The following is a 14,464-nucleotide window of genomic DNA, read 5'->3' on the forward strand; positions in this document are numbered from 1 at the left end:
ATAACATTAAAAGGCATTATATTGTCACGAACGCTAATTTGTTCTCTTTGTATGTGAAGTTTCCTTCTCTATGGCTTTAAAATAAGTTATGACTAAAAGAATTCAAAACATGGTACTTTGTATTTGGTTTGGAAAATAGGGCATGTTCACATTTACTGAACTGAGTTGAAGTGAACTGAACTAAGCTGATTGGAGCTAAACTGAATTGAATTGAATTGATTAGAGCTGACCTGAACTGAACTGAAATTAATTAAATGTAAACAGACCCGTAATTGACACAAATGAAATTCTAATTAACCATGCATTAATTGATTCATTTGATAATTTAGTATGTCGTCCAACAACTGATGCATTTATAGTAAACAATAAACTAGTGGTTTGGTCCAATTGAATATTTTTTCTAACAAAAAACTTAATGATACTTAATCAAGCACAAGTACGTAATAGCTCATTAGTCGATCAGACTATAAATATATGCATAGTTTATAGAATTGCACACACATAGCTTATAATATGTTTTGAAGGGTAACTCAAATCAATTTTACTCAATTGTTTGCAACAACAACAACAACAACAAAATGAACGCTCCTTACAAGCTTAGAGTGGCAGCAAATGAGGCTAAGAGGCAACAAGAAGCAGCTAAGAGTATGAAGCGAGAAAACTTGAAGAAGAAAGAAATGGAGTTAGGGAATTATAGAATGAGGTACTCATTTGAATATAAAAAAATGCAAGACGCGCCAAAGAATTGGAAAATAACGTATTCGGTAGAGTTGAAGAAGAAGCAAGACAGTACCTAGTAGAGTTAAAGAGGAGAAAAGATGCGGTTGAGAGTTGGAAAAAGACGTACGCCATAGAGTTGAAGAGAAGAGAAGATGCAGCAGTTGATTGGAATAGGAATTACTTGGTAGGATTAAAAAGGAAAAAAGATGAGATTGAAACATTGAAAATGGAGTTGCGTTTAATGAGGTAATTAACCTGAAATATTCAACGAGAAATAGGGTTTGATGAAATAGCTTGAATGTTTGATCAATACTTATATTAGTTCCTTGCTATTTATTTTCCAGCATCAAATTAAATAAGATGGATTTAGTTATCCACGCAAGTGTGTACTTTGAACTTGTATGTTGTATTCCATCCGTCCAATTTTTAAGTGTTTGTTTTTCTAATTGGGCGCCTCAAAATTATTATAAGTGTCTATTTCTATTTTTAATTTGTTGGGTTTTTCTAAGTTATGCCCCCCAAGTTTTTCGGTTTCTAAGTTGTACCCATGTTTTTTAAAAGTTATAAGTTGTACTCTTCACCTCACGATATTTTATCAACAATACCCTTTGACAGCCAAATCCATTAACGAATGTTAAGTTATTTTTATCAACAATGGTGTCGTGCCGTTATTAATTTGACAAGTGTCCAGTTCTAATTGGTTTAACAATTTAAAAAAAAATTAAAAATCAGAAAATAAAATAATAAACATACGTTATTATTAACGTCAAAGGTTATTGTTAATAAAAATTAGTAAGGTTGAGGGCACAACTTAGACGTTTGAAAAAGCATGGACACAGCTTAGAAACTAAAGAAGTTTGGGGGCATAACTTAAAAAAACCCTAATTTATTTTATATATAGCTACCTACATATTCTTACATTATAAAGAAAAATGGGCAAATGGGAGATAAAATTAAAAGACATTGTCACAATAGCCATTTTTTTCCTCCTTGTATAGGCAAAGCTAGGAATTAAAATCAAAGGGGACTAAAACTTTGGATAAAATAGTACTCTATATTGTATTTCGTAATTTTTTTTTAATTGCAAAAACCTTTTATCAAAACAACCTATTAAAATCTTAATTCCAAAACTAGCTAAATTTATGGATTTGGAAGGAAGTTATTTAGTTCTTATTTTCCTTTGAATCGGTTTGATTCACTTTACTGGGGTTTTTTTTATAATTTTTTTTAAAAAAAATTAGTTCTTTTTTAATTATGGGGTTTTTCTTCTAATGGCATAGTTTAAAATATTCCATTAATTTTAAAGGTAACATTCAACATAAGATATTCACAACAATTCTCAAAGTTATACAAAATAAAACACACAAAAAATTCTTCTAATTACCAATAATAAATAAATATTACGACTCTTTTTAACCATAAAGATAGAAATATATATATATATATATATATATATATATATATATATATATATATATATATATAGGGCTCAAGAACTACAATATTTATTCTCTTCAACATAATTTGTTATCACATTATTAGGCATTGGAACCTCATTAGCCACTATATACAAAATAAGATTATCCATATTCACATCAGAGGAGCATGACTTGTGAGATCAAGCATATATATAGGGGAAGGCTCTCGTGAGAAATTTTCTTATGTGAGAACACTCTTTATGTTCTAAATTTTTACTCATATGTTCTAAATTTTAAATCTAATGTTCTAAACTTTTCCTTAGCTATTCTAAATTAAATCAAATGTTCTAATTTAGTACTTACATGTTCTAAACCATAAATTAGTTAAGTTTGATGTCATAACTTGATAGAACAATGTATACTACAAGAGGGGGGGTGAATTGTAGTGTATGTAGACTATGGTAAATTTTGCGGAATTAAATCTACTACTAAGAGAAAAGACACTGAGATAGGCAATGAATAAATTCACTATGTAAAAATGATTTACAATCACTAATACGTTGCCTAGACTCAAGTTCCGTGAGGAACTCAAGTTACCCAACTGTGATCCCTCAATCACAGTTTCTCACACTTTGTGATTCTACTCCGAATCACTTGTACAGTGTAAACAACTCTCTCAAGTCTCACACTTTACAACTCTCACAACCCAAACCCAATTACACAATGATTACAAGTATTTCCTAAAGAACTTAAGAGACTAAGGATGGAAGGAACTTCTCTTTTAAACACTTTGAAATTCTATGCTCAGAATACTTAAGATTGTTTTTTCACGCTTTCAAAACTTAACGTTGATCTGTTTTTATAAGGAGTTAAACCAAGCTTCCATCAAGTTCCCACTTCCCCCTTAATCCCACGTTCTCTTTGACTGAGAAGTTGAGATGTAGGCAGAGGAAATTTAGGAACATGATTTCCCTAGCTTGACTCCTAAATTCAACGTGCTCCTTAATTTAAGCAGCCAATATTTACCAAGTTAAAAATCTGTTAAAGACTTATTCAAAAGATAATTATTATTTATTAAAAAAAGATAATTATTTATTTATTAATTAAAACATAAATAATTAATTAATTTAAAACTTATCTTTTTAAATTAATGAATTATTTATTTATTTATAAAATCTTTTTAAATCTTTTTCAAAACAGATTTTTATCACTTCCTTAAATTAAGGGTTTTTGAAAACCGTTTTAAAACTTTCGTTTAAAACTTTCTGAGTCATTCGTCAAGTTCCTACAGGAACTTCAGGTTCCTTCAGGAACTTCGAGTTTCTTCTTAATTCCTTCCAACACTTTTGTTTCTTAAGTTCGTACACTGAGTAACTAAGAATATAGAGTTGTGGGGACATCTTGAAAGCTTGCATTCATCGTCAAGTCTTCCAAACTCTGTTGTTCCTACTCCGGAACATGTATTTGTGTACCTGAATCTTTCTGTTCAACCAAGACTCATAAACATCATTAGTCAGAGTTTGTTTTATGTAAGTCAATCATCGAAATATTAAGGTAGTCAATTCAACATAACTTTTAAATAACTTATTCCAAAATTTTAACTTATATGTTTTAAATTTTAAAACGTGTGTTCTAACACTACTACAAAAAATGGGCAAAGAGACCCGTTGAAATATGCTTGAGAGACCACTTTTGGACGGGTCTCTATTTCAGGGGTCTCTTTGATTAAGAGACCTTTTCTCATGAGGGGTCTGTTTGTGCGGACAAAGAGACCCGTTGTCAACTGACAACGGGTCTGTTATTTATGCAATGAGATTTATATTTTCGAAGAGAAAGAGACCCGTTGTTGGAGATAATAGGTCTGTTCCATTGTATCAAACATACCTATCAAGTCAACTGACGGGTCTCTTTGTTCTTTATTTTTTTTTTTAAAAAATACTATTTATTTCTATAATGCGTTTTGCATATGAATATTTTGTTTTTTTATGCTCTATAGAAATTTGTATAAAAATAAAAAATTGTAAATCATAAGTTTTACGTAAAGACTATAACACGAAAAAGCAATGAGCTAAATTACAGTTGATGAGACAAAAAATATCAACCAACCAAAAACCCCAACAAAAAAATTGTTTGAATTTATTGAAATTTACAATTACAACATCAATAAGACTTAGAGTACTCCATTTGCTACATCCTTTGTTTGGGAGTTTTGTGTGATGAAATCAAGCAGATCTCATGAAAAACAAAATTAAAATAATGAATGACTATAATTGAGAATTCCACTTAAAAAACTAAATATTGACATTCAATAAGAAAAAACAAAGAAAAGGAGAGATACGCACAACAAATTTGAAGCATAAATATAAAATTTAATTTGCACCTCAAACTAAAGAACCTTTCACCATTAAATTCATCGATACACTTGGAGCACCACTGTTGTCATCGTCTTCATCGAGTTTCATATCCAATAAATCAAATTAGATTAAAAAAAATCAAAATCCTCACAGAGGCATTTCAACACAAGGTTGGAGGGCAAAGAAGATAGAAAATATTCCCATAGAATAAAGTTAAACCAAAAATAAATTAACCCAATTCAAAATTCAAATAAAAAAAAACAAGAAAAATACCAACAAAATCACCAGACCACCCGTAAAAAACCCTACCCACCAGCGACAACTCTCTAAACTACTCGACCAACCAAAAACCTGTAAAATTATTTTTTTTTTAAAAAGAAATAGAAATGAAATATACCTTTTCAAACAATTTAATTTTTGCTTTTTAGCTTAATTTAGCCATGAAACTCCAGATCTGGAGTTTTGATGGTCAAAATTGACATTTAAACCCTTTAATCTGAGCTTTATTGACGGTGATGAAATAAAATGAGGAGGCAGCAACGGCGGTGTTAAGGAGGAGGAGGATGAAGTGACGGCGTTGTTAAGGAGGAGGAGGAAGAAGTGACGTCGGTGTTAAGGAGCTCGTGGCATCAGCTTTTTTCCTCCGGGAGAAAAATAAGAGGAGAGGTGAGGAGAGTGAAAGAGAGAAAGGGAGCGGCGTGAATGGGTTGCTGGTGATGGGAAATGGGGATAGGAAGAGACAAGAGGGAAAGAAAATAGGGTTTTGTTTTCAAATAAAAAAAAGGTTGGTTTAGGTGGTGGACACATAAAAGACCTGCTAAGTCAAACAACGGGTCTTTTTTTTTTTCCCTCCATCTTTATAAAACTATTGGTGGACCCTATAATATATAAGAGATACGTTGTCTCTAATATTAGATCTATTATATCAAAGAGACCCGTTGTATAAACCAACATGTCTTTTATTAGAGGTCATTTTGCCCGTTTTTGTAGTAGTGTAAGATTTTTAATTATATATTCCAGATTTTAAAGCGTATGTTCTATTTTTTTACTTGTATGTTCTAAATTCTTTACTCACACTTTCTATATTCTATATCAGTTTGTTCTAAATTTTTATTCATATGTTCATAATCTTAAATCAGATGTTCTAAATTTTACTCGTATGTTTAAAATTTCATAAAGAAAATTTTAAAAAGTTTTCATCACTTGTAGTTCTAATTCTTAAATCAGATGTTCTAAACTTATTACTCACACAAATGATCTAAATTATTACTCATATGTTCAAAATTTTAATTTGAGTCACATGTTCTAAATTTTAAATCATTTCTCATATAAGTATGAATTTTTACATATGAAGTTTTTCTCACTGGATCCCTCAAATACCTTATCGTCGTATAAATTTGCGATACTGTTGATAGAAAAATACTATTTGAAATTCCAAAAGTTGTGATATTATTAAAGTGTATTTTTCTTATTCATGTATGGCTTAAAATTTTCCAAGTTACAAAAATCTTTAAAAAAAACCCAAAAAAATTCAATAAAGTGAACCAAATCAGTTTAAAGGAAAATAAGAAATAGATAACTTCCTTCCAAGTCAATAATTTAGCTAGTTTTAGAATAAAATTTTGGAAAATTTGTCAAAAAAAATCTTTAAATGTCTCATTTTGCAAGAAAAAGCCTTATAAAAGGATCTTTGTTAAAAAAAAACCACCACGATCACTTTTTTGTTTGATGAAACCTCTCTTCTCTTTTCCTGCATTGATTCGATTTTTCAGGCGTTGACCCCTTATTATACCTACTTGCAGCCTATTGTTGGGTAATTATACTTAAGGCAAGCCTCCCCAAATCACTCCAATGAAAAATTAGGGCAAATCTCTCCCAAATCAAATCAATTGAAAGGTAAATTAGGGTTCTTAATCTATTTCTTCCACAATTGTAGTTCTTACTTCACCATTGTAGTACTCAATCCAGCGTTCTTCTCTCTTCTCTAATAATTCTCCTGTACGTTATTTTCTGTTCTCCAATAGTTGTGTTGTTGTTGCTAATTTTGCAGGTACAATGGTGAAGAATTAAGTGGATTCAAAGCCCCAATTTTTACACTACTTGCAATAATAATTTGATAAATTATTAACAATTACCTTAGTTTATTGTGGCAACATTAATGGCTTGCACCAAAGGATAGAGAAAGTAACCCAAATTGATGTGATAGCAAAGCAAAGAAATCATGGAGTATGGAGAGAGAGTAGAGCATTCATGGAGGAAGGAGAGAGAATATAGGGAGCATTAAATTTTGAGGGAAAATAAGAGGGAAATAAAACTAAGGAGTGCAAATATAAAACGAGTTGGGTGTAAGTAGGGAAAATGAGAGGTCAACGCCTCAAAATTCGAGTCAATGCCTGAAAAGAGGGAAGAGGTTTCATTAAACAAAAAAAGTGATCGTGGTGGTTTTTCTTAACAAAGATCCTTTTAAAAGGTTTTTTCTTGCAAAATGTGGCATTTAAAGGTTTTTTTTTGACAAATTTTCCTAAAATTTTATAATTAATTGTTTTAATTTGGTAAATACTTTTATCAAATTAGTCGTTTTGGTAAAAGAAGCCTCAAATTCACTATGATCCAATGTAAGGAGCTAAAGATTTTTTGTCCCAACACATTACCTTTAAAAAAAAGGAAAAAAAAAAAAAACTTCATACATATCCAATATCATGGACTAAAATAATATAAAGTAGATGAAGCTCGTGCGACACACGATTTGTTTATATATATATATATAAACTGGAAAATCTCATTCGCCAATTTTGCTTACGTGCCATTTAAATTATTTAATTCTAAAGAAATTAATAATCTCGTATTTAATTGGCTACCACTAAAATTTATTATCCTACATGGCGCGATGAAAAAATTAAATCTAACGTGGCTCTTTAAAAAGTCGGGAAAAAACTCCCATATATAATCACATCTTTTGAAACTCATGCAATTAGTAATTTATTAACCTACAAATTATTGTTTCCTTGATGGAAACTCTTAAATGGATGTGATAAAACACGTACTACAATTGTATAATCACATCTTTTGAAACACATGCAATTAGTAATTGGCCTGGGCTCAGACAATACCTCAAATTAAATCAGTACATGTGGTTAACCATGCATTTGTATATATGTATTTAAGGAATATTTATCAGGAACCATTCACCTAATAAGTTATTTTTGTCAACAACTAGTCATTTAAAATTTATACAAAAAATACCCCTAAAAAGTTTGAGTGGCACTATTCATAATTTGGGTTCACATGCAACAAAATCTGGCGAATGAGGTTCACTTTTATTTTCCCCCTCAAAACTTAAGCTTAACTCTGCAATCAATCTCATCCCTTTAACAACAACTCAACCTAAAAACACAAAATTTTCAAAATTTCATCAATCAAAGAAAGGAAAAGTAATTGGGATTTCATGAATGGATATGTAATTAAAATTTTGTTTTTAATAAGAGATCATAAAGTATGTTTATTGTCAAATAACTATATGTTCTTTCATCTTAAAGTATGGCATCCTTAATTTAATGGTAAGGCATTTATTGTAAGGATTGTAAGTACATATGTTTGAATTTTATATAGATACTCCCTCCATCCCTTTTTTACATTCCTGCTTTTCTTTTTGGGTATTTCAAAATTACATTCCTCCTTTCCTTTTTTATTAAGTATTTTTCTTTCCAAATATCCCAAATTATCGCTCTTTTTCTGTTTTGTAATTAATGCACACTCTTACTTCCCTATTCTCACTCTTATTTTCCCCCTAAAAAAATTTAGAATCCTTGTGCCTAAATTTAGATGAATATGATTAGTTCTTAACCAATAAGAGCATGTTATTGGTCTTTTTTTTTTTTTTTTTTAGCAAAGGATTGATGACATTGCATCATTAAATATTAATCTATCTTTATTTTACTGAAAGACATCATTTAATGTTTTGTACTTCTCATTGTGTTTTGTTTTATTGTTATTTGTTTTATTCTTAGTTTCTTAATTCCTATGTAATTTTACAAATAGGAATATAAAAAAGGGACGAAGAGAGTAATATTTTTTTAATACAAGTTGATAACATAAAATGATAAACAAATGGGAGAGAGATGGAGAGTGACGTAACGTGTATACTTTCTTTCAATCGCCTTTGTTAAATATAAATTAAATTTCAATGGAAAATCTTATATATAAACCACATGCAAGTTATGAAATATTTTTTTAGGTTACCCATTTACACGGTTTCGATATTTAAAATTTCAAGATACCAACTCAAATCCAAAAATTTGGTTACATTTATACGACTATTACAAAAGACGTAAATTTTTAACAAATTAAATACTCCGTAGTTGTTTCCAAATCAACATCAATACTACTTATTTTATATATACTCAAATAATACAATGTATGTGTATGTGAAATTCAAAGTAACAAACTGAAACATCGCTTTAGTAGTTGAGTCATAACCTATTTTACATAAACAAAAAGTACCATCCAACACATAAGCAACCACTACACTATAGACTATATAATATATGTTAGGAATATAAGAGAATATATTATTGTGATATATTTTTCATATATATCTTATGATGTTATATTTAGGATAATAATATATCTAAGTGATATTTTAAGATAGATTTATAGAAGTTTATAATATATTCTCCTATATTCCTAACAGTATATACATTATAAACAATTCCAAAGCGTAGAGAGGTGCATCTTGTTAATTAGTTCTACCTCTTCTTAGTTAAATTTTCAGTTCAAAAAAGTATTTCTCTTGTTCCAATTTGTATGTAGCTGGCTTATCTATCAGGAGTGCACAGCCACAATTAGGTTGGGTTTCTGGTAAGTAAACTCGAAACTGCCGTATTATGTATGTCGTCGTATATCAGTCGTATGTAAGTGTAGAATTAGAGAAAGAAATGATTATGTTGTGTTAGAGATATCGGAAAATATATGTGTGATATATTTTCCGTAGATATCATTCAGAAAATAATATATTTAGGATATTTATGTTAAGATATTATTTTGAGAATTTATCTTTAGGGTTTATGGTTATGTTAGTATATCTTTAGGAATATTGTTTCTTATCTTATGAGCGTAGGTTTTGTATAAATACTCTACCTATCGATCAATAATAATCAAGCAACGTACGTGTTACTGTCGTTACGATTGCGGGAGGGTGTTAGAGATATCGGAAAATATATGTGTGATATATTTTCCGTAGATATCATTCAGAGAATAATATATTTAGGATATTTATGGTTATGTTAGTATATCTTTAGGAATATTGTTTCCTATCTTATGAGCGTATGTTTTGTATAAATACTCTACCTATCGATCAATAATAATCAAGTTATTCATTCTCACTTCTCCCTAATTTGTCATGTTGTAATCTTAGCTTGTCTTATTTCACTTATTTTTGGTAAACTTGAAACTGCCCTATTTGATGTAATACACTTTGTTTTTCTTTAACTTAAAAGTGTCATATTTGATGTTATCTACTTCAAGACAGAACAACAAAAAAAGGAGGGAGAAAATGGCAACTTATTACTCATTGAAGTCAGACAAAACTTTCCTATGATGTACGAAAAAGGGATCAATCTGTTTAGGCAAATCTCAATAAGGGCATCTAAGAATTTGCTAGGTTTGAGGGGTAATAACAATCATTCTACCAATAGCATATAAAACAACTAAGAACGACGATAAATCAATAAGTAAGCAGTAAATAATCAATTATATAAAGAAGATGAGTTTAGAGATACAATACTGAGTAAGGACAAGCCTCCTTGTTCAGTAGGGATGCAATTCCGTAGATAAAAGTAGAGAAAATTGTTTATATTTAAGTATATGCGAGCGTACATGAGTGCTAAAATGCCTAATTCTTCTTATTTATATCTAGAGATCTCTAGGGTTTACAAATATATTCAGAATATATTTGAAATGTATAAGATCTTCTTGATTTATCTTGTTCCCTGTTCTGTAGGTGTATCTTTGGCAAGTATCTCCTTGATTGATATGCTTGGTGTTGCTTTCCTTGTTTATTCCAATCAAGCCGTTTTGCATATTCTTGCTGATTTATTGATCTTGGACTGGTGCCCTAAGTACAATGGGTCGTGTGGTAATAATGGCCCAACAATTGCCCCTAATTTTTATTTTCAAGTATTGGAAGTGAAAATTACCTAAAGAAGTTGTTAGAAGGATTTTGAATTTTTCAGAAATTATTCCAACGGTTAGCAAAATAGGAAAGTGGTGGCGGTTTTAAGGCAACTTCCTCGATAACTGTGAAAGGCGGTTTATTTCTTTCTTTGCTATTTATTGGGTGTGCAGGCTCTTGTCTAATTACTTCATTGCTTTGCCCCAATTTCAATTTTCATCAGGTATTTTCTCTCTCTTCTCTGTCTCCTTTGTTTCTTCATTTCGTTGTTTTCTTTTTGTTTTGCGATGGATGATCATGTAAAAGTAGTGTTTGCTGGGGTGGATGAGGGTGTGAAAAATCCGTCCTTGGTAGCGCAGAACGTCTTCCCTGCTAAGGATGTTTATCCTTCCACCATAACGAAAGAGGAAGTTCAGAACATCGCTGCTGTTGCGCGATTTCCTGATGGGGTTGTGGTGAAAATCCCGTCTTCTAGGGAGAGGGCTGACTGGACTGCCCCTGGTTGGGTGTGCTTCTTTGAGTATCCCTTTGCAATTGGGCATACTTTCCCTTTTTCTTCTCTTGTTCGTCAATTTCTTTCTAGGGTTAGGGTTTCGCCTTGTCAGTTATTGCCCCAAACTTGGAGGGTTTTGAGAATTTTGGATTTGCCGAGTGCAAAATTAGGTATAGAACTTGATGTAAGGGATTTGTGTTATCCTTACACTATTAGGACCAGTGGTAAGGGTCGAGTTGGTCTTCGTTTGAAAGATGGTGTTGGTCCTTTGGTGACTGACTTGGAGAAGGCGTTTGACAAGAAGTGGTAGCACAAGTTCTTCTTTGTGAGGATTGATTCGTTGGGTGATGATTGTGATTTTTTTATTGACACTGTTGAGGCTGAAGGTATTTTGTTTTCTTATTTTCCTGTGTTTTGCTCTCCTTCTTTGTTGATTTGGGCTTATTTGCTTGATGGTTGCAGTGAGTAAATTGAAGCAGCGTTCCCAGTCTTCGTCCCTGATAGACAAGTTGTACGAGTTGAGTGCAGACGAGAGATCCTTCATCAAATTGACGCAGCCAGAAGCGGTTATCCAGATCAAGTCATTGGACAATTCTGATTCTGAGCAGAAAGTTGCCCCAGCTATGTCTCAAGGTTTGTTTTTCTCTTTTCTGAAGTGCTTGTGGTGTTTTGTTGCGTCAATCCTTGTAGATGTATTTTGTTGCAAATCTGTTTTTCCTTTGTTAATAATTTAGTTGGTTTCCATTTTGTTTGTCCTTTCTGAGTTGGTTATGTACCTTTCTGAATATGTTTGTTGTGTTCCTTGTGTATTCCCTTTTGAATTCTGCCATGTTCCTTGTAGATACTTCGAGATCACTAAGGTCTCATGACCTTCTTAGCTCGTCTTCTATCTTAGGTCGCCTTAAGTCTCGTTCTTCTCCTCAAACTTCTTGGAATGTTCCCATTAAAATGGTTGTTCCAAAGGGTGGTCCTCCTCCACCTCCGCCTCGCACTAATCTCAAGAGGAAACTGGAGATGCCTATTGATGTTGACGATGTTGACTTCTCTTTTGATTCCTTGGCTCCACATGTGGACACTCTGTTGTTTCCATCCTTCAAGGATCGTCAGTCCTCGCAGACCTTTGCTGACCTCTCTCAAGAGGCTGCTGTGCAGTCCTTCCATGTATGGTATACTCCGAATTTTTTTTTTATATAAAACGACATTATTAAATTATGCTTCCCGTACTTAACTTATTGTTTTGCAGAGCCTTCAGTCTTGCCTGGGTGTACTGGGTAAGGTGTCAAAGTTTACTCGGGTGTATGAGGCTATGAAGAAGGAACGTGATGCCCTTTCTGGCAAATCCAAGGCTGCTACAGATGCTCTGAAGGCTGAACGGACTAAGCATAGGGAGTGTATTGCTGAACGTGATGGGCTGAAAGGAACCTTGAAGGAGGATGCGAATGAGGCTGTTGATGCTGCGACATACTACTTTGGGAAGGCACGTCTTGAAATGATGGAGGAGTTTCAGCAAGGAAAGCACGAAGCTTGGGATTATGATGCTGACAAGCTAAGGCTGCCTTTGAGAAAGCATTTCCTGAAGGGATTGCTGCTCCTGGCTCATTGCTGCTGAGTTTTGCTGACGAGGAAGTGAACTCTCCTCATAACGATGAAGTTAAGGATGCCCCAAAGAGTATGAAGCCTGTTGTGGAGGAGGTGGTCCCTGCTGACAATATGGGGGAGAATTAGTTTCAGTGGTGTTGTGTCACCTTTAAAAAAAATTTGTTCACTTTGAAGGATGTTTATTTTTACTGGCTTAGTGCAGTTGGATAATTTTATTTTGTCTTTGTGCTACACTTTTGTAGTTGGATAATTTGTCTGTTTTGTTGCTTTGCAACTAAGTAATTCTGTCTCTTTTGCTATGTTGATCTGTATTTATGTTTCTTACTGTATCATTGTCGTATTACAGTCGTACTGCTGTTGTATTACAGTTGTATTACAATTGTAATATGAATATAGTGTTGCTTACATGTGTTTGCTTGTTATGCAGGGATGATTAACCATTTCTCTGTGATGACCTGTTGCGCTCTTGCCTAGTAGTGTAGGTGTTGTTCCTTGCAAAACAGAATAATGTGAGGGGTGGCTGTGGGTTTCCCCAACGGCCCTCCGATGCCAAAGTCAGTACTCGTAATGATCATAAATTGAATTGACAAAGTGTGAGTAGAGAGGAGTACCTTTCGTGCTGATTTGGCTGTTGGAGATTTTTGTGTTTTTTCTGTTTTTCTTCTTTCTTTTTTTCGGTTTTTTGCTTTTTTCTGTTTTTTTGTGTTTTTTTTTTTGTAAAAAGAGACAATATTGAAATGATAACTACGTACCTTCGCTCCCCATAAATGATATAGCTTTAACTGCGCTGCATTCCAGCTTCGTTGTACCTCTTTTCCTTCTGCATTTCCGAGTCTGTAGGCTCCATTACCTACCACCTTAGTGATCTCGTAAGGTCATTCCCAGTTGGGTGCTAATTTCCCTGCATTTACTTCCTTGGTATTTTCGTATACCTTTCTGAGAACCCAATCTCCCAGCTTGAAGACTTTTGTTCTGACATTCTTGTTGAAGGATCTTGCTACTTCTTGCTGATATGCTGCCATTCTCATTTGTCGTCTTCTCTAAGTTCTTTGATGTATCCATTTTATATAGTAATTTACCCCCGTCCCTTGGTCATAATTAGTAGTGTTTTTGGCTCTTTCGAGCCACTTTTATTACTAATTTGTGCTTCCTAGTGTTTTCGTAGTCTTTGTTGAGTTTTGTAGGAAATTGCGCCTTTGGAGCATTTTCTCGGGTTTTTCATGGAGCGACTACGGGAACTAGAAGTGCACGACCATCTTTGAAGCCCAAGGCCGGTTAGAGTCATCGAGCCGGTGATTAAGGGCTCGGTAATTGGGATCCCGAGGTATTTGGACCGAGTATTCAAGACCCGAAGAGGAAATCCGGATTGGGCTGAGAAATCAAGCCCAATCGAAGTCCGAGCCTCAAAGTGAAGCAAGGGCCCGATCAGGCAACCTCTAGCACGATCGGGCGCGGCGCTGCTAGTGCTGTGCGTGGCTTATAGCGCGCCCGATCGTGCGAGCGTCTAGCACGATCGGGCGATGCTGCGGAGAAGGGACGCGAAGAAAAAGGCGGGCTCGATCGGGCGCCCTTTGCCCGATCGGGCGCGTGTTTCTATAGGACCAGATTAGTTAGTTTTAATTTTTGTTTTAGGAAACGTTTATATATGAGTTTTGTACGGAATTTTGATTATCTTCTTTCTTAGACTTTGATAGGCTTATCGCGTACCTAA

The 14,464-nt window shown here is 33.2% G+C and overlaps 1 protein-coding gene across 1 annotated transcript; it reads left to right on the forward strand.

The window, feature by feature from the left end:
• The first annotated feature begins 578 nt into the window (after positions 1 to 578).
• On the forward strand, positions 579 to 13,816 carry LOC110682251. Its single transcript, XM_021858580.1, has 7 exons — positions 579 to 703; positions 9,264 to 9,349; positions 10,491 to 10,625; positions 10,771 to 10,884; positions 11,617 to 11,787; positions 11,996 to 12,315; positions 12,398 to 13,816. The coding sequence occupies exons 1-7, from the start codon at positions 579 to 581 to the stop codon at positions 12,761 to 12,763; spliced, it is 1,317 nt and encodes a 438-aa protein (XP_021714272.1). The 3' UTR covers positions 12,764 to 13,816.
• The last annotated feature ends 648 nt before the right edge of the window (positions 13,817 to 14,464 follow it).

Source organism: Chenopodium quinoa, unplaced genomic scaffold, assembly GCF_001683475.1.
Source record: "Chenopodium quinoa cultivar QQ74 unplaced genomic scaffold, ASM168347v1, whole genome shotgun sequence".
Taxonomy (NCBI): domain Eukaryota; kingdom Viridiplantae; phylum Streptophyta; class Magnoliopsida; order Caryophyllales; family Amaranthaceae; genus Chenopodium; species Chenopodium quinoa.

What these genes read in the sequence shown, in the direction of transcription:
- LOC110682251 (XM_021858580.1), top strand. Translation starts at nt 579, where the DNA reads ATGAACGCTCCTTACAAGCTTAGAGTGGCAGCAAATGAGGCTAAGAGG. An exon ending in CCAATTTCAATTTTCATCAG is followed by an intron (nt 10,885 to 11,616) that starts GTATTTTCTCTC and finishes TGATGGTTGCAG; the next exon opens with TGAGTAAATTGAAGCAGCGT. An exon ending in CTGCTGTGCAGTCCTTCCAT is followed by an intron (nt 12,316 to 12,397) that starts GTATGGTATACT and finishes ATTGTTTTGCAG; the next exon opens with AGCCTTCAGTCTTGCCTGGG.